Raw genomic sequence first — 19,349 nt, 5'->3', positions numbered from 1 at the left:
GTGTTGGTTACCACCTTTAAAGCGGTCCATGGCATAGGGCCTAGCTATCTGCGAGGCCGCCTGCTGCTACCGACGACCTCCCATCAACCCGTGCGCTCCCACAGAGAGGGCCTCCTCAGGGTGCCATCAGCCAAACAATGTAGGCTGGTGGCCCCCAGGGGGAGGGCCTTCTCTGTGGGGGCACCTACCCTCTGGAATCAGTTGCCCCCGGAGATAAGGAGAATCCATGACCTCAATGCCTTCCGTCGTTCCCTGAAAACCCATCTTTTCCAGCAAGCCGGGTTGGCTTAAGAAGAAATTTTTAAATTCTTTTAATCAGTCTGTGATTTTTTTAACTTTCGGGCCAAAATTTATATATATTTTTAAATGTTTCAATATTTGTATTCTATGTTTTTTATCTTGGCTGTACACCGCCCTGAGTCCTCAGGGAGAAGGGCGGTATATAAATTGGAAATTAAAATTAAAAAACATTTTACTTTGATGTACCAAAGGCGGAGAGAAGTTATCTCTTCCCTTTGTGAGTAAAAAACTCTTGGCAGGCAGCCACTAGGTTGCTGCCAAGTTCCGTTATCAAAAGGATAAGGATTTTGTCGGCTGGTTTGGTTTTTAACTCTTGGACGTCTGTTGGTGTGTGTGTGTATGTGTGTGGGACGGAGACAGAACAGTTGTAGAGAGTTTAGAAAAGAATAGAATTTTTTATTGGCCAAGTGTGATTGGACACACAAGGAATTTGTCTTGGTGCATATGCTCTTAGTGTACATAAAATTTAAGCTTGCAATAAATCCTTACATTCTTTTGGACTGCCTGGGTTTCCTGATATCCGGGCTTGACAGCTGCCCTGGAAGAGTATCTGGAATAGTGGTGGGGTGCTCCCGGTTCGCACTGGTTCGCAAGAGCCAGTAGTAAAAATTTGTAGTAGTTCAGAGAACCGGTAATAACATTGGCTGGCCACGCCCCCGAACCGATCCCCAACCCGGTCGCCGCTCGCTTACCCCACTCATCAGAGGCTTTTTTTTTTTTAACTTTTAAAAGCATTTTTTCTACAATATCTTTGGGCGAAAAAATGCTTTTAAAAGTTAAAAAAAAAAGCCTCTGATGATCCCGCAGCTCAGCTGGGATCGTCAGAGGCTTTTCAAAGCATTTTTTTCTGCAACCTCTTGGCCGAAGAGGTGGTAAAAAGAATGCTTTGAAAAGTCTCTGACGATCCCAGCTGAGTTGCCTGATCGGCAGAGGCTTTTCAAAGCATTAGAAAAAATGCTTTGAAAAGTTAAAAAAAAAAGAAAGCTGGCCACGCCCACCCAGTCACATTACCCCCCCACCACCACCAAGCCACGCCCACAGAACCGGTAGTAACAAATTTTACATTTCATCCCTGGTTACATCCCCAGGCTCCGAGGTCCTGGGGAAGCGATTACAATTTAAGGTAATTCCCTTATTGTCAGTGATGTCTGGATAATCCTCTCCACATTTGTGGTTTGTGGATTTTAATGTTTTCATGTTTTTAATACTAAATGTCTATATTTTTTGGCTGTATTTAGAATAATTGCTTTTATATTAGTTTGTTTGGATCGTTGCATGCGGCCGAGAGTCACTTCTGCTCAGATGGGCAGCTCTATCAATCTGAGAAATAAGCAGATCAGTTACCAAGCTGTGCCAGTGCCAAGAACAACCCTGGTCATCTATGGCACGGCTTTTGGCTATTCTGTTTATTATATTAGAATCTAGAGCCGTTGTGGAATTTGGGATCGTAGAAATACCCAGGAGCATAGAAGAATTCAGAAGCAGATGCATAAATAAATGTCTTAAACATATTTATTCATATGATAAATCATATTAACTATAGTTATGAGCCTATAGTACAGTGGACTAAGCACTGTTATTAAGACCAGCTGCCTGCAATTACTGCAGGTTCGAATCTCTCCAAGGCTCAAGGTTGACTCAGCCTTCCATCCTTTCTAAGGTAGGTAAAATGAGGACCCAGTTTGTGGGGGCAATAAGCCGACTTTGTATAAAATATACAAAAGTATGAAGGCTATTGCTTAATGCCTTGTAAGCTGCCCTGAGTCTCCGGAGAAGGGCGGCATATAAATTAAAAGCAAAAAAACAAAACAAAAAAAACCTATGCAGAGATCAAGTCTCATGAGGAACAAACATGAAAAGACAGAGATGGAGAGAGCGAGGTGGAAAAGATTGGAGGGGGTTTTATACTCAGGGTAAGCCCCTCCTTTCCACATAGGGGTGGAGACACTCTCTGCCTCCACTGGTGTCTATATGACACATGTGCCAATGGCTTGCAAATACTTGACAGCCGTAATGGCGAATCTATGGCATGTGTGCCACAGGTGGAACGCAGAACCCTCTCCTGTGGGCACACGAGCCGTCACCCCAGATCAGCTCCACCGGGCATGTGCGCACACCTCCCGCCGTCCAGCTGCTTTTCGGGTCTCTGCCGCGCATGCACGGGGGGCGGGGGACATGCAGGAGATGCACATGCATGCATGGGGGTTTGCACATGCATGCACGGGGCCCTGCATGGATGCGCGGGGTTGCGTGTGAATGCGGAGGGCAGGACGCATGGGGGGGTCACATGCATGCACGGGGGAGCATGGGGGGTTGTGCATGCATACGTGGGGGGTATGGGAGCGCAGGGGAGTTGTGTGCATATGTGTGTCTCACATGTGCATGCACAGGGGTCACGCGTGCATGCATGGGAGTCATGCAGGGGGCGGGGTGCATGCAGGGGGTTGCACACACTTTGCTTTTGCCACGCAACAACAAGAAGGTTAGACATCACTGATCTAGAGATTAGATTATTGCACACCAAAATTCTGTTATTCATAGGAATGTACAGCTGATGTCCTAACACACGCTGGACAGATTGAACTCCTGGCAGTGGACAGAATTAGCCACAGGTTCGGCATCACGGGTATAGGGTCTCCTCCTTAAGCAGGGGGCTGGACTAGAAGACCTTCATGGTCCCTTCCAGCTCTATTCCGGTTGATTGATTGAAATAGTGGAATAGAATTGTTATAAACAGTGCACGTTTGCATATGGAACTACCTGAAACAATAACTTGAAAGGAGCAAAGAAGTTTATTCACATATTTGCAAACACAGATGGATAGAAAGTGGATATGGGGGGAGAGAGAGAGAGAGGGAGGGAGGGAGGGAGAGAGATGTAATGATGTCAGAGGCAACTTGGATGGGAGATAGGGAGGGGAAGGAAGGAAGGAAGGAAGGAAGGAAGGAAGGAAGGAAGGAAGGAAGGAAGGAAGGAAGGAAAGTTCATGAAGAAGCTATTATTCTGCTAATGTCCCATTTTCTTCCCAGTTGGAGATAACCCCCTCCTGCATTTTCTGAGAAGATCCTGAGTTCAGCTTCGGCTTTTCTGCCTCCACCATGTCGGACCCGGAGGATGAGGATGGTGAAACTTGTTGGAACAACCTGGAAAGCTTCCGTGTGAAGCTGATTTCGGTGATTGACCCTTTCAGAATAACACCTTACCTCCGGCAGTGCCGAGTCATCAACCACGATGACGAGGAGCAGGTCCTGAATGATCCCAGCCTGGTACTCCGGAAAAGGAAAACAGGTACCCGCCGATTTTCTGGCTTTGCAAGGAATCTGAGTTTGCACAACATATCAAACAAGAATGTCCCAAAAGTGCTTTTTCCAAGAGGCAACTGGACTTTTTGGTTTTTCTTTGAAGACGTTTCTCTTCTCATCCAAGAAGCTTCTTCAGCTCTGACAGGATGGTGAAGAATAGAAGGATGCAAATGACCAGCTGCAAGGAGTATAAATCCTTCCATTCCCCACCATCCAGTCAGAGCTGAAGAAGCTTCTTGCATGAGAAGCTAAACGTCTTCAAAGAAAAACCAGAAAAGTCCAGTTGCCTCTTGGAAAAAGGACCTTTGGGACAACCATGACCTGGAGGACGGAGAATCTCCGTAGATATCAAACAAGAAGCTTCCAGGAGGGAGTTTTAGCTGGCACCCTTTGTAAGAATCAGAAGCAAAAGGAGCGAGGCAACCTTATCTGATCTTCCATCCTTCTTTCTTCCTGGGGAGAACCTGACAGGGACCAGAAAGTCTTCTGCCTCTTTTCCTTTTCATCCTTTTTCCAGATTCTCCTCCTTAAAATTGAGCTTCACTGCAATCCCCGTGGCTGAAACCTCTGGCCCATCTGGGAAGCCATCTTCCTGCCTTCCTCAAGAACAGTAGCAATTCCACAACAAGAAGAAAGTCAACTCTTCTCTTAGAATCTTTTTGAAGAATATATAAAACTGTCTAAAGCAGGGCATATTAAAATGAGTCAAGCCATTGTAAGGTCCCAAAATATACTTGAGTCACCAGAATGCCAAAGATATATTTATTATATCCTTATTACTGTTTCCCTTCACCATCAACATCAGAAAGAACCGTATTTTTATATATGGTATAAGTATAAGACGTTCCAGAATATAAGACGTACCTACCTTTTTTGGGGAGGAAAACAAGAAAAAAAAAAATCTGCCTCTGCCTCCCAGCAATTTGCCTCCTTGCAGCAAACAGCAAACAGCAGAGGCCGAAAATGCAGCAATAGACAATGGCAATTCCAGCAGCTTGAAACAGCTGATGGTCGGGAGGCCGATCCAACTGACAATCAGCTGCTTGTGCTAATCAGGCTGTGCTGAAGCTGAAACGGGCTGTTTGCTATTTGCTGCAAGGAGGCAAATTGCTGGGAGGCAGAGGCCAAAGGGTGGGGGCCGGCGGGTGGGTGGGGCTACATTCGGTGTATAAGACGCACCCACATTTTCACCCTCTTTTAGGGGGGAAAAGTGCATCTTATACTCTGAAAAATACTATATTTTCTGCATGATGTTAAAATCATAAACTTCAGAATGATGGCCTCAATGCCAGACGCTTATCTCTGTTAACACCTGTGGCTAAAATTGAGGGTTTTGGTGGCTGCAAAACTCTTGACTCCTCCTTTCTTCTGATCGTTTTGAATTTTGCATTTCATCATTCATAACTGCAATTAGGGGAGCTTTTTTAGAATAAGAATAACAGAGTTGGAAGGGAAATTGTAAGTCATCTAGTCCGATTTCCCCCCCCCCAAAAAAGGTCAGTAATACTTGGTAAATTTCACACTTTAGTAGAAATCTGAAATTAAGCCAAGATAAGTTGCACTTTGTATCTCATAGGCTCCATATGAACATATTTATCTGACAGGAAGCTATGGAGAAATCGGTGCACCTGTTTCTTGAGAATTGAGTGTCGCATCAAGCCTCCTGCTTGGTTGGGGGGTGGGGTTGATCTAGATGACCTACAAGGTCCCTTCCAAGTCTGTTACTATTATTTATATATAACTGGGCTTCGAAGAGCCCATCTGGAACGTCTTTGTTATCTTTAGGCATTTAAAGAGAGGCAAAAGATTAGAAATTACTTTGTGCTGGACCACTGAATTCAACCATCTGTCCAGTCCAGAAATTGAGGTTTTAAACAGTGCTCTGTCCATCTTTTTCAGGACTGCTCCTAGATCTCCTCCAGAGAACGGGCAAAAAGGGGTTTGTGGCTTTCCTGGAGAGTCTGGAATTGTACTACCCACATCTCTACAAGAAAATAACAGGCAACGAGCCCACCCGGGTCTTCTCCATGATAATAGGTAATACTTTGTTCTGGTAGCTCTCCTGAGGCTTTCTGCTGACATCACAGTTCCATCTTTGGTCAACTGAAGTCAATGTCAAGGTTCTGAATGATGAACCCAATCTAGCAAGCACTGACGAGATGATCCAATCTGTTCATGCAAATAGTGTACTCTTCATTGAGTACACTGTTTCGGCAGAGAATGAAAGCAAAACCAGACCTAACTCATTCCCACACAGACCCACGTAATTCAAGTTCAGGTTCTCCCCCCCCCCTCTATGAGACCAAGTCACATTGTCCAATGGAGTTTCTTGGTATTGTTATGGGAACCTCTGGTAAAGTTCTGGCAAACACCTGCTGAAGTGTCCTTGGTTCCTACCTTGATGCCTGGAACTTTCTTACATTCTATGTACCCTTTTGTTCTGTCCCCCGTCCTCACACAGACAAATGCAATATCCAACACACCTGCCAATAATGTATTGTATAAACAGACCAGAATTCCTGGCAGACGAGAGTTCTGGCAGCTACTTGTAAAACGCCTGCCAAATCCAACTAGTACTCCCAAAAAGCAGGAGAGGCCTTATCTGCAGTCCGTTTCCAGAGCGACAAATTATCCACAAGAGTTTAGTCCAAAATATATCCGAGTCGAAGTGCAGGATTCACGATGTGACTCTTTAGAGTTTAAAAGTTTGTCCATCAGAAAGCCTGCCGAGCAATCACGCCCCCTTTTATCCCTTGTGGGGCGTGGCTCAGTGACTCAGCTCAATCCATGGTCCTCCCACGCCTCTTCCTTTGCTGTGCACGCTTCTCCCTCCGACGCTGCCTGGGATCAAGCCAGGCTTCATCAGTATCACTCTCTATCAATGGGTGCTCCGAAATGCCTTCCCCTGGCACATCCCAGGCTGTTCCTCCTGGCCTTCGGATGGAACCTGAGGCATTGCCAGAGAGGAAGGTCCTGGAGAGGGAGGCCTTGCCAGTTCCTCCCCCTCACCTTCTGAGTCCTCTTCCTCCATGAGGACAGGCTCGGGAGTCGGAGTCACAACACCTTTCACTCCCCACCACCTCACATTTTCCAATGGAATTTTTTGGTATTGTTATGGGAACGCCTGGTAAAGTTCTGGCAAACGTCTGCTGAAGTGTCCTTGGTTCCCATCTTGATGCCTGAAACTTTCTTACTTTCTATGTACCCTTTCCCTCTCCCCTCCCCCCCATGGTTCATTGGCAAGCTGAGAAGTGATAATAGTTGCAATAGCAAAAATGTCTTTTGAAGCTTGACAGTCAAGATTTCAGCAATGGGAGGCATCTGGCAAAGTAATGAAACTTGGGGAACACCTTGGTCTACCTCTGTCGTGCTCTTTGGGTCCCCGCCTTGTGCTCACCCACCAGGGTTCCTCTGCTCTGCAGACACGGCGGGAGAGTCCGGCCTGATGGAAGTGCTGATGAGCGAGGTCTCAAAGCTGCAGGCGGCCGTCCGAGAAGAGAGGCAGAAGGTCCAGGAGCTGAACGTGACCCTCAGCACCAAGGAGGACACCATCAAGGAGATGAGGGTGAGGGACAGCGTCCTGCGCAAGTACCAGGAGCGGGCGCACAAGGTGAAGGAGGAGAGGGACTCCCTCAGCAAGGAATTGATGCTGTGCCGAGAGGAGAACTACAAGCTGGCCATGAAGTACGCCAAGCAGAGTGAGGAGAAGAATGTGGCCCTGATGAAGAACCGGGACCTACAGCTGGAGGTAGGATGCTTTGTTGCCACTCCTTGCTTCCCTTGGGCAAGGGGAAACAGAACAGGCCAGGAATGGGGTGTTAGAATTGATGTGAACTTAATCTGGGAATACCTGAATTCCGATATCAACTCTGCCATGAGCTCGGTGGTGGGATTCAAAATTTTTTACTATCAGTTTTGTGGGTGTGGCTTGGTGGGCGTGGCAGGAGAAGGATACTGTAAAATCTCCATTTCCTCCCCAATCCAGAGGAAGGTTACTGCAAAATCCCCATTTCCTCCCAATCAGCTGGGACTTGGGAGGCAGAGAATAGATGGGGTCCGGGCCAGTCAGAGGTGGTATTTTCTGGTTCTCCGAATTACTCAAAATTTCCACTACCAGTTCTCCAGAACTGGTCAGAACCTGCTGAAACCCTCACTGCATGAGCTGTGTTTATACTACTCATTTAGCCAGGCAGATTTAAAACCTGGCCCCACGTTTCTATGAGTTTGGTTATTTTCATGTCAGGATGTGCTTTGTGGTTTACCCTCTATTGGGGGTGGGGGGGTGTCTACGACAAATCACCGCGGCCAACTCCCCACAACCCAAGCGACATGGCCAACTTACCGCAGCCAACTTGCCACACGACAACTTGCTGTGTGACAAGACACTAATATCTAAGAATTAAAAAGAAAAAAAAATTAAGAACTAAGATGATTAAAGGCCTGAAGACTAAAACATATGAAGAATGGCTGCAGGATTTGGGTTTGGCTAGTCTAAAGAAAAGAAGAATTAGGGGGGACGATAGCAGCATTCCAGTATTTGAGGGGCTGCCACAAAGAAGAGGGGGGGTCAAATTATTTTCCAAAGCACCAGAGGGCAGGAAAAGAAACAATGGATGATGTTTTGTCCCCCTTCCTCACACAGGCAAACGTAATACCAAGCACGCCTGCCAATATTTTATTAGGTAAACAGATTAGAATTCTTGGCAGACTAAGGTTTTGGCAGCAAACTGCCGAATGCCTGCCAAGACCGTTTTCACTCCCATAAAGCAGAAGAGGACTTATCTTCAGTCCGTTCCAGGAGCAACAAATTATCCACGAGACAAGACTTTAGTCAATGTTCAGTCCACAATATATCTAAGCCGAATGTGACTTTCAGGGTTTAACTTTGTCCGTCACAAAGCCTGAAGAGCAATCCCACCCACTTTTATTCCTGGTGGGGTGTGGCTCCATGACTCAGCTCAATCTCTGGCCCTCCCACGCCTCTTCTGTTGCTGCACACGCTTCTCCCTCCGACGCTGTCTGGGATCAAGCCAGGATTCATCATCCTTGCTCCCTATCAATGGGTGCTCCGATATGCCTTCCTCCTGGCACATCCCAGGCTGTTCCTCCTGGCCTTCGGATGGAACCTGAGGCATTGCCAGAGAGGAGGGTCCTGGAGAGGGAGGCCTTGTCAGTTCCTCCCCATCACCTTCTGAGTCCTCTTCCTCTGTTACGACAGGCTCGGGAGTCGGGGTCACAACAAACCTCCAGTGATGAAGCACCTACAACTTAGGGAGGGAAGCTGTTCCACTGGTTAATTATTCTCCCTGTTAGGAAGTTTCTCCTTCATTCCAGGTTACTTCTCTTCTTGGTTAGTTTCCATCCATTGTTTCTTGTCCTGTTTCTCCCCCCAGGGCCCATTTTGGGCCTAGCAGGCCTGCAACCTCCTGGGACCAAAAATGGGCCATGGGGGAGGGACACACCGCACCTCCCAGTGCCCCGTTTTGGACCTAGTAGGCCTCTCTGCAGCCTCCTGGGACCAAAAATGGGGCATGGGGGGGGGTACAGTGCACCCCCGTGCTCCCTTCGCCCCCTGCACATGCACCTGCAACCCTCCACGAATGCACACGTGTCTCCCGCATGAGCCCCCTGCACATCCCAAAAACTAGCTGCCCGGCGGGAGGCGCACGCGTGCATGTTAACAGAAGCCATCCTTCAATCTTGGTTCACTCCATGGGAAGACGCTGTAAGGCCGTAATTCATGCTAAAATATACTGTAACTGCTATTCTAATAGCAAATCGCAAATAGCAAATCGATATGGCGGGAGCAGGGGGCCATATCGTGTTAAGGGAGTGCGCACTCGCTGTCTACAAGCGGTGGCGTGCTCCGGCCCCCAAGGCTCTACTCGCTCCTCAGGTTGCATAGACCCTCAGGACCCAGGCCTTCGGCTGATGCTGTGCAATGCCAGGTTCGTAGTAAATAAAGCCCCCCTCATCTGTGATCTTCAGGAGGAGGGTGCGGACCTGGCAGGTATTACGGAGACCTGGTTGGGCCAGGAGGGGGGGGTTCCCCTCGTTGAAATGTGCCCGCCAGGTTTCCAAGCATTCCATCAGCCGAGGCGGGGGGTAGCGGTTATCATTAAAGAAGGTCTGAGACCGAGGGAGGCCACTGTTCCTCAGACGGCCGGCTGTGAATCCCTTTTTGTGAAATGGGGTCATGGGGTTCAGATGAGTTTGCTGATCACGTACCTGGCTCCCTGCCACGTGGCAACAGCCCTGCCCGAGCTACTCAACGTCATCGCCGCGGTGGCGGTTGATACCCCTAAGCTTATGGTCATGGGGGATTTCAATCTGCCGTCCGTGGGTGAGACGTCAGAGATGGCTCGGGAGTTCATGGCTTCCATGACAGCTATGGACCTGACCCAGTTAATTCATGGCCCTACCCACACAGGGGGAAACACGCTGGATCTGGTTTTTGTCTCTGGACAGTGGTTGAGGGATCTTGATATAGGGGAAATAGTTACTGAACCCTTGTCATGGTCAGATCACTCTCTCCTTCGTCTCGACTTTCGAACCGCTGCACCCCGCCGCAGGGAGGTGGAGCCGGTAAGATGGTTCCGCCCCAGGCGCCTGATGGAACCTGACAGATTCCAGACGGAGCTTGGGCCATTTCCTGAGGTTCTGGCACACGCCTCGACTGGAGACCTGGTGGCCGCCTGGGATAGGGCGGCTGCTGGTGCTCTGGATCGGGTCGTGCCTTTGTGGCCTCTGACCCGGCGCCGATCTCAATTGGCTCCTTGGTTTACCAAGGAGCTGAGGGAGTTGAAGCGCTGGAAAAGACGCCTAGAGAGTAGTTGGAGGGCCAGTCTTTCTGAATCTGACTGGACACTAGTAAGATCCCACATTAGGAATTACTTAGTGGCGATAAAAGCAGCGAAATGTAGTTATTTTGCTGCTCTTATTGCATCATCAGATAATCACCCGGCCGCCCTCTTTAGGGTGACCCGCTCCCTGCTCCACCAGGAAGCGCGGGAGGACCCCTTGGAGGGTAGAGCCGAGGATTTTGTTCAGTATCTGTATGACAAAATCACTCAGATTCGGGAAGATTTGGACTCCGACTGGGTAGTCTCAGGGGGAGAGACAGGGGCAGGTCTTGACAATGTTATCTGGGATGAGTTTGATCCTGTGACCACTGAGGACGTGGACAGGATTCTGGGTAGACTGAACGTGACCACTTGTTTATTGGACCCGTGTCCTTCCTGGTTAGTACTGGCTTCCCGGGAAGTGACACGAGGCTGGCTCCAGGGGATTATAAACGCTTCGCTGAGTGAGGGTGACTTTCCCGCCGCCTTGAAAGAGGCGGTGGTGAGGCCTCTCCTCAAGAAGCCTTCCCTGGACCCGGCAATGTTGGTAAATTATTGTCCGGTCTCCAACCTTCGCTTTGTTGTGAAGGTTGTTGAGAGTGTGGTTGCGCAACAGCTCCCCCAGCACCTGGATGAAACGACGTATCTGGATCCGTTCCAGTCGGGCTTCAGGCCCGGGTACAGCATGTAAACGGCATTGGTCGCGTTGGTTGATGATTGCTGGAGGGCTCGGGACAGGGGGTGCTCCTCTGTCCTGGTCCTGTTAGATCTCTCAGCGGCTTTTGATACCATCGACCATGGTATCATGCTGCACCGGTTGGAAGAGTAGGGGGTGGGAGGCACTGTGTTGCGGTGGTTCTCCTCCTTTCTCTCTGACCGGTCGCAGTCTGTGTTGACAGAGGGACAGAGGTCGACCCTGAGGCCCCTCATATGTGGGGTGCCGCAAGGGTCGGTCCTCTCGCCTCTCCTGTTCAACATTTATGTGAAGCCGCTGGGCGAGATCATCCGTGGTTTTGTGGTGGAGTACCATCAGTACGCTGACGACACCCAGCTGTACATCTCCACCCCAGATCACCCCAACGATGCCCTTGAAGTGATGTCCCGGTGCCTGGAGGCCGTACGGATCTGGATGGGGAGGAACAGGCTCAGGCTCAACCCATCCAAGACTGAGTGGCTGTGGTTTCTGACGTCCCGATATAGTCAGTTGACGCCATCACTGACTATTGGGGGCGAATCATTGGCCCCCACGGAGAGGGCTCGCAACTTGGGCGTCCTCCTGGATTCACGGCTGTCTTTAGAAGAGCACTTGACGGCCGTGACCGGGAGGATTTTTCATCAGGTTCACCTGATTCGCCAGTTGCGTCCCTTTCTGGATCGGGACTCGTTACGCACGGTCACTCATGCCCTTGTCACCTCCCGCCTGGACTATTGCAACGCTCTCTACATGGGGCTCCCCTTGAGGAGCACCCAGAGGCTCCAACTGGCGCAGAGTGCGGCCGCGCGGGTGGTAATGGGAGCGACATGGCGTTCCCATGTAACACCCCTCCTGCGCAAGCTGCACTGGCTCCCGGTGGTCTTCCGGGTGCGCTTCAAGGTTCTGGTTACCACCTTTAAAGTGCTCCATGGCTTAGGACCCGGGTACTTGCGTGACCGCCTACTACCACCAATAGCCTCCCACCGGCCGGTACGCTCCCATAGAGAGGGGCTCCTCCGGGTGCCGTCAGCCAAACAATGCCGACTGGCGGCCCCCAGGGGGAGAGCCTTCTCTGTGGGGGCACCTACTATCTGGAACGAGCTCCCCCCAGAGATACGGAGGATCCCGGATCTGCGCACCTTCCGCCGCGCCTTAAAGACCTTACTATTTCACCAGGCCGGCCTGGCCTAATTTTCCCCCTCTTTTATAAAAGATTTTTAAAATTTTAAATATCTTTTAGTATTTTATATATTCAATTTTAAATTGGTTTTAAAAGTTTGGGGTTTTAAATTTGTCGGGGCCAAAATTATTTAATTTGATTTTATTCTATTTTTTAAATTTTGTATGTATGTGTTTTTATTGTTTGGCTGTGCACCGCCCTGAGTCCTTCGGGAGTAGGGCGGTATAGAAATCTAATAAATAAATAAAATAAATAAATAAATAAAATAAATCTGTCATAAAAGTTATTGCATTACATTGTTGATTAAATTATCTTTCCATTGATATATATATAATTTTATGGTACTCCTCCAAAAAAAGTGGTGTTATTAGCTAGTTTTAGAAAATACACTTTTCCCAAACGGTTTCCATAATTTTGGCCACTACTGTAAATAAACTGTTTTTTAAAAAAAGGAGGCCACACGCAGGAATTGATCTTCCCACCCCACCAATGATCTGTCCTTCCTTTCCTGCCCCCCCAAGATCGACTGCCTGCAGCACAGTCTGATCAAGGCTGAAGATCACTGCAGCCTGGAACGGAAGCACACGCTAAACCTGAAGGAAGCCATGGAGCAGCGGCCTAGCCACGAGGCGGTGTGGGAAATCCAGCGGGAGAAGGACCTGCTGTTGGCCAAGAACAAGGAGCTGGAGAGCACCCTGCAGGTCCCTTCTGGTTCAGGAAGGGGGAACGACTGGCAGAACGGGGTGGGAAGAGGGTCCGCAAATATCTGCGGCCCCTTGAACAAAATTGCAGATAAAAGGTTTTGATGGGATGCAACTTTTGATGGGAACTCTACAAGAAAGTCTTAAATTCTTGAATTTAAGTTTGACAGCTTTGCAAAAAGGAAGGATTCACTGAAAGGGATCTCTGCAAATAGTCTGGCTGTTTATAGCAATAGCACTTAGCAATAGCACTTAGACTTAGATACATGTACCACTTCACAGTGCTTTACAGCCTTCTCTAAGCGGTTTACAGAGTCAGCCTCTGGCTCCCAACAATCTAGGTCCTCATTGTACCCACCTCGGAAGGATGGAAGACTGAGTCAATCTTGAGCTGGTTAGGATTGAACTGCTGGCAGTGGGCAGAGTTAGCCTGCAATACTGCATTCTAACCACCGCACCACCATGGCTCTTGGATAGATATAGATATGGATATAGATATGGATATGGATCTAGAGCTAGATATAAATATAGACATAGAGCAGGTCAGGATCGAACTGGCAGTGGGCAGAGTTAACTTGCAATACTGCATTCTAAACACTCCACCACCGTGGCTCTTGGATAGATATAGATATGGATATGGATCTAGAGCTAGAGCTAGATATAAATATAGACATAGAGCAGGTCAGGATCGAACAGCTGGCAGTGGGCAGAGTTAACCTACAATACTGCATTCTAAACACTGCACCACCGTGGCTCTTGGATAGATATATAGATATAGGTATACGTATAGATGGTATATAGATGTATAGATGTATAGATATATAGATATATAGAGCCTGTCAGGATTGAACTCCTGGGAGTGGGCAGAATTAGCCTGCAATACTACATTCTAAGCACTGCACCACCACAGGGAGAGGGAGGGAGGGAGAGAGAGAGAGAGAGAGAGAGAGGAGAGAGAGAGCAGTTAGATTTATATACTGCTTCACAGTGCTTTACAGCCCTCTCTAGGACTCAGCCTCTTGTCCCCAACAATTTTACTGACCTCGGAAGGATGGAAGGCTGAGTCAACCTTGAGCCTGGTGAGATTTGAACTGCCAAATTGCAATCAGCTGGCGGTCAACAGAAGTAGCTGCAGTACTGCACTCTGACCACTGTGCCACCGCGGCTCACAAAGGCGGGGGAGGGAAATGTGAAGGGGTGCCTATTTTGTGCCTTTCCTCTCTTCCAGGTCACCAAGAACGGCAGCTCCGAGAAGGACGGGGTCTCCCTCCAGGCTCTCGAGGCCGAGTGGAGGCGGGTGCTGAAGGAGCAGCAGGAGCTGGTGAACACTACCTGTGATTTACGCCAAGCGCTCCAGAGAGCTGAAGACAGGCGGGATAAAGTAAGTGGTCAGGCCTACAAAGCCACAACATTATGTCTTGGTGGGACACTGATCGCTTCGGAAAGAGCATGGGGGAGATTGCTGGAGGCAGGAAGAGTCTCAAGGGGGACAACTGGAGGCAACAGGAAGAGCATGAAGACTTCACCAGGAGCCCTGAGAAGCCCTTGAGAACTTCGAAGCCTGGGTCCGAAGAGGACGACGAAACAGAGCCGGAGCCCATGGAGGAGAATCGTGCTAGGGGGGTGCAATGGATGGGGGGGATCCCCCTTACATGATCCTCCTCCATCGTCCCCGGCTCCCTCTCATCCTCCTCCTCAGACCCAGGCTCTGACAGGGCCATGACAAGAACTCTGCAAATGCCTCCACTTCCCTCCAGGAGATTCCTCCAACTGCAGTTCTTCATCTGGAAGGAATGAAGGAATTCTTCATTCTCTAGTACTGTAATTCTGAATCGATGTGTGGAGGTTAATGATGGAATCCAAGGGGAAGAGCCGAATCCCCGTGTTTTACTGGATTACTTGACCTTGTCAATGAAAGCGAATCAGATTTAGAATTGAGCCTGGCTTCACACTTGTCTTTCTCCTTTCCCGATCGGACTGGACATCGTGGATACAAAGGCCAGGTGAAGCTCTGGATTGATTCATTCATTCTTTCTTTCTTTCTTTCTTTCTTTCTTTCTTTCTTTCTTTTTCTTTTTATTTCTTTCTTTCTTTCTTTCTCTTTCTTTTTTTCTTCTTTTCTTTTCTTTTTTTCTTTTCTTTTCTTTTTTCTTTTCTTTTCTTTTTTCTTTTCTTTTCTTTTCTTTCTTTCTTCTGACCTGGGGATCCTGAAAATGGAACCATGATCCCCCTCCTTCCAATATTTGAGGGGCTGCCACAGAGAAGAAGGGATTAAAGTACTATCCAAGGCATCAGAAGTCCAGACAAGGAATAATGGATGGAAACTGACCAAAGAGAGATTCAACCTAGAAATGAGAAATTTCCTGACAGTGAGAGCAATCAACCAATGGAAAAGAAGTTGCCTTCGGAAGTTGTGGGAGCTTCATCACTGGAAGCCTTCAATAAGAGACTGGGCTGGCATCTGTCAGAATGATTGGTTGGGGGGTTGGACTAGATGACCTACAAGATCCCTTCCAACTCTGTTAATCTGAATGAATGAATCCTCTCATCAGCAACCTACCACCACATTTTTCTTCCACAGTATTAAGACCCAACTCTCCAGGTTGCACATCTCATCAAAATACTATCATGGGTTGCTTATCTTAGCTTTCAGGGCTATATGAACCACGATGGCTAAACTACGTTCTACCCTTCCGTGGCATTTAATTTACAGGATTTTTTGACTCTCAAATCACTGGAAACTAAAAGTTCAAGTCCCTGTAATTTTCTCGGCAACCTTTTCTGCTTTAAACCTGGTTTAAAAACGAGTCCAAGGAAGTGTTTTGTGATCCTGACAAGGGCAGCTCCTTTCTTGTTCATTAAAAGCAGATTTTCTCCCCATATTTTCCCCAGAATATGTAGAGACTGTTAAGGATATTGTTGTGTTACCAACCAGCAGAGTGTAGAACACAGAGAAACGTTGCTGAGAGCAATGAATAAGAGATGTGCAAACTGGTTTATCAAAAGTTTACTTTATAGTGACAAAACAATCTCATAGTCTTTAAACAATCCAAGTCTTTGCCAGTTAAATCAGTCCAGTGATACAAAAATCTTCTTACCATACAAACAGTAGTTGGTTAGAATTACAAGTTCACTCTGGTAACAAACCACGATGGTAGCAGATCCATCCACCGATGATAGCACAATGGTAGCAACTCCACACACAATGGTAGCATATCATCAACTGAATATGTTACAGTACCTTTCTTAAATACGTTTACAACTAGTGATTATCTAATTACAGCATGACTCAGCATTACAATGAATCAGCAGTAAAACTTTAAAGTCACACAATACATATTCATGTTAAAGTCACAGAACACATATATTGCCTGGACAACCTGTTAGGCTCAAACCATATCCTAACAGAGACTTTTGGGGGGGCGGGGCGGAAATGAGCCCTTTCTACTTTTTTACTCAAACCCCTGACACTATTTTGGTATCTCCTCCCGCCTCACAAGGTTGTATTCTATTCGAGATTGAAATGGCCAAGGCAGATGGTCAGTCCTGAAGGCCATTGGGAAGGATTCACCTGGACTCCAAGATTTCTCCAACTTTCAGAGTTTGGATGGAGGCAGCTCAGAGCCTTGCTTTGAATTTGAAGCTACCTGAGCAGATAGAGATGGTTGCTGTTTCAGGCAGAATCATTCTTGTTTCTTTTCTGAAAGGTTTTTAAAAGGACCACTTAGGTGAATACGGGGAATGGTGCAGTGGCCTAAAGGTGGAGCTCTTGCCTCACAATCAGGAGACTGTGAGTTCGATCCTAGGTAGAGGCAGATATTTCTCTCTATGGGCACAATGAGATTATAGCTGCTGAACAAAACTCCACATTGGCAACAGGAAGGGCATCTGGCCAGTAAACACTCAGTTAGCTCCATTCAGTTGCCCAGACTCTACCCCACAAGGGATTATGTGGTCATTAAAAGCAGATGATGATGATTTAGGTGAATATGTTCATTCCCCTTCTCACTCAAAATCTAGTTAAGAAACTCTGCTCTGCCTGAGACAATAGCCAGAGATTCTCCCACTGACTTGTATTGTATTGTTTTGCCAGCTTGTAGGAGAAAAGGAGCTCCTGGAACTGAGATGCACTTCCTTGCAAAACGATAATCAAATTTACCAAAATCGTATCAAGGCTATTTTAAAACAGCTGGAAGAGGTGGCTGCTGAAAGAGATCAGGTAAGGATCACCCTCTCTTTCCCCAACCTGGTGCCCCTGATGGGCTGGATTTCAACTCCCAGAATGTATCACCCTCAGTTTTCTTCTCTAATAGACTAACAGAGTTGGAAGGGACCTTGTAGGTCATCTAGTCCAACCCCCCTCCCCAAGAAGACCTAACAAGGCTCCTAAAAATCAGTGACTCTTATTAGAAATAAATAACTATGGAAGAATAGCATGGTTTCAGCTTTTTAAGAGGAAGGGATCAGTCCGTGTTTGTCAGCCTTACAATGTCTCAACGTGTGATCTTCACTACCCAGAATTCCCCAGCCTGAGTGTGTGGCCATTGTTGAGAATTCTGGGAATTGAGATGCACATCGGAAAGTTGCCACGGTTGGGGAAATGCTGAGATACATTGGAAAATTCTGCCCTCTGTTGACTGAGGGTAGGTACTGAAACTGCAGAGCACTAGTACTTGGGAAAGGATTTGTCAATACTGCCCACTGGTGGCTGATTTTGATACTGCAGTTTCAAAGCAGAAGGAAGCTAAAAGTTACTTCTACATCATTCTGGGAGAGGAAGCTCAACCCACGTGTGGACTGCAGATGCCTTGTGGCTATTATTCCAAGTGGAGATGACACAGTACTAGCCCACAAGCCTGGAGGTGAGGAAATTGAGGAACCCCGCAGAGCAAGGATAGTCAACTGATTCTGCTATGGCACGGCTGTCAAACTTGATTTCATTGAGGGCTGCATCAGGGCTGTGTTTGACATGGGGGGGGCTGGGGGCATGGCCAGGTTGGGCATGGCCAGCTGGACGTCACTCATGTTGGGGGGCGCCTGTGGTGGCCCGAGTGCTCTGCCAGTGAAAACGGGCTCCCAAGCTCCATTTTCAGCTGCAGCGGCCTCCTGCAACCCTCTGCCAGCAGAAACAGAGCTCGCAAGGTCCACACACGGCCATCCCGAGCTCCGTTTTTGCTGGCAGAGGCACGGCGGGCCTTTCCTTTGCTGTTTCCAGGGCTGCCCCCGCGGGCCAGATCTAAGCACCTCACGGGCCAGATCCGGCCCCCCGGGCCTCGAGTTTGACACCCCTATGCTATGGGGAAGACCTTGCCCCAGAACAATGCCGTGGAAATGGGAACATGCTTTGGCACTTAGATCCCAAGGATGGCACCTCAACCGATGGGACCTGAGGTGGCCCAACACACAAGCCGAGCTAAAATGGGTTTGCGTGCTTTGTGGTTCAGCATCCGGTGAGAAGCATTCCGTGGCAGATGTGGGGAACGCATTATTTGGGCGTGACGTGTTACATGAGCACAGCAGCTGTGTTCCATCAGCTCGCATTCGGGGTTCAGTATGCTGCGTGAGCCCAGCCAGGACTGGGGATCCTTGCCTCTGTGCTGGCTGGCTCAGTCTGCCCGCTTGGTGGGCTTTTCTGGCAACTCTCTTTCCCTGCTCCCTGACGGGATGGCTGCAGGCTCTTCTGACCCAGGAGGAATGCCACAAGCAATACTCCCAAGGCCTGAGAGAGAAAGACAGCTACCGGAAGCAGATCCGGGAACTTGGGGAACGTTGTGACGAACTTCAGCTCCAGCTCTTCCAGAAAGAGGGACGGCTGCTGAGTGCCGAAACCCAGCTGAAACGGCTGTGTCGCGATCCCTCCACCATGGTAGGTTGTCGGGAAAAGTGCCATCGGGAAAGGAGCCGGTGTGGCACAGTGGTTAAAATGTAGTATTGCAGGCAAACTCTGCCCACTGCCAGCAGTTCAATCCTGACTGGCTCAAGGTTGACTCAGCCTTCCATCCTTCCGAGGTGGGTAAAATGAGGACCCAGATTGTTGGGAGCAAGAGGCTGACTCTGTAAACCGCTTAGAAAGGACTGTAAAGCTCTGTGAAGTGGTATATAAGTCTAAGGGCTATGGCTATTGCTATAGCTGATTGGATGTTGCATTAGGAGCCGTAGTGGTGCAGTGGTTAGAATGTAGTATTGCAAGCTAACACTGCCGACAGCCAGCAGTTTGATCCTGACCGGCTCAAGGTTGACTTAGCCTTTCCATCCTTCTGAGGTGGGTAAAATGAGGACCCAGAGGCTGACTCTATAAACTGCTTAGAGAGGGCTGCAGAGCACTGGGAA

At 48.3% G+C, this 19,349-nt stretch overlaps 1 protein-coding gene across 2 annotated transcripts in view; it reads left to right on the top strand.

The window, feature by feature from the left end:
- CARD9 (caspase recruitment domain family member 9) overlaps positions 1-19,349 on the top strand; it is a 31,845-nt gene that overhangs the window by 6,476 nt on the left and 6,020 nt on the right. For both annotated transcript variants that reach the window (XM_034427144.3, XM_087879748.1), the window contains exons 2-8: positions 3,330-3,588; positions 5,502-5,639; positions 7,025-7,350; positions 12,840-13,019; positions 14,248-14,400; positions 17,113-17,238; positions 18,694-18,885. In XM_034427144.3, coding sequence (XP_034283035.2) covers positions 3,399-3,588; positions 5,502-5,639; positions 7,025-7,350; positions 12,840-13,019; positions 14,248-14,400; positions 17,113-17,238; positions 18,694-18,885 — 1,305 coding nt within the window. In that variant the 5' untranslated portion in view covers positions 3,330-3,398. The remainder of the gene's footprint in view (positions 1-3,329; positions 3,589-5,501; positions 5,640-7,024; positions 7,351-12,839; positions 13,020-14,247; positions 14,401-17,112; positions 17,239-18,693; positions 18,886-19,349) is intronic.

The sequence above is a fragment of the Pantherophis guttatus genome, chromosome 16, assembly GCF_059756535.1.
Source record: "Pantherophis guttatus breed Tessera chromosome 16, ASM5975653v1, whole genome shotgun sequence".
Classification (NCBI taxonomy): domain Eukaryota; kingdom Metazoa; phylum Chordata; class Lepidosauria; order Squamata; family Colubridae; genus Pantherophis; species Pantherophis guttatus.
This window is presented reverse-complemented; position numbering and strand designations above follow the sequence as displayed.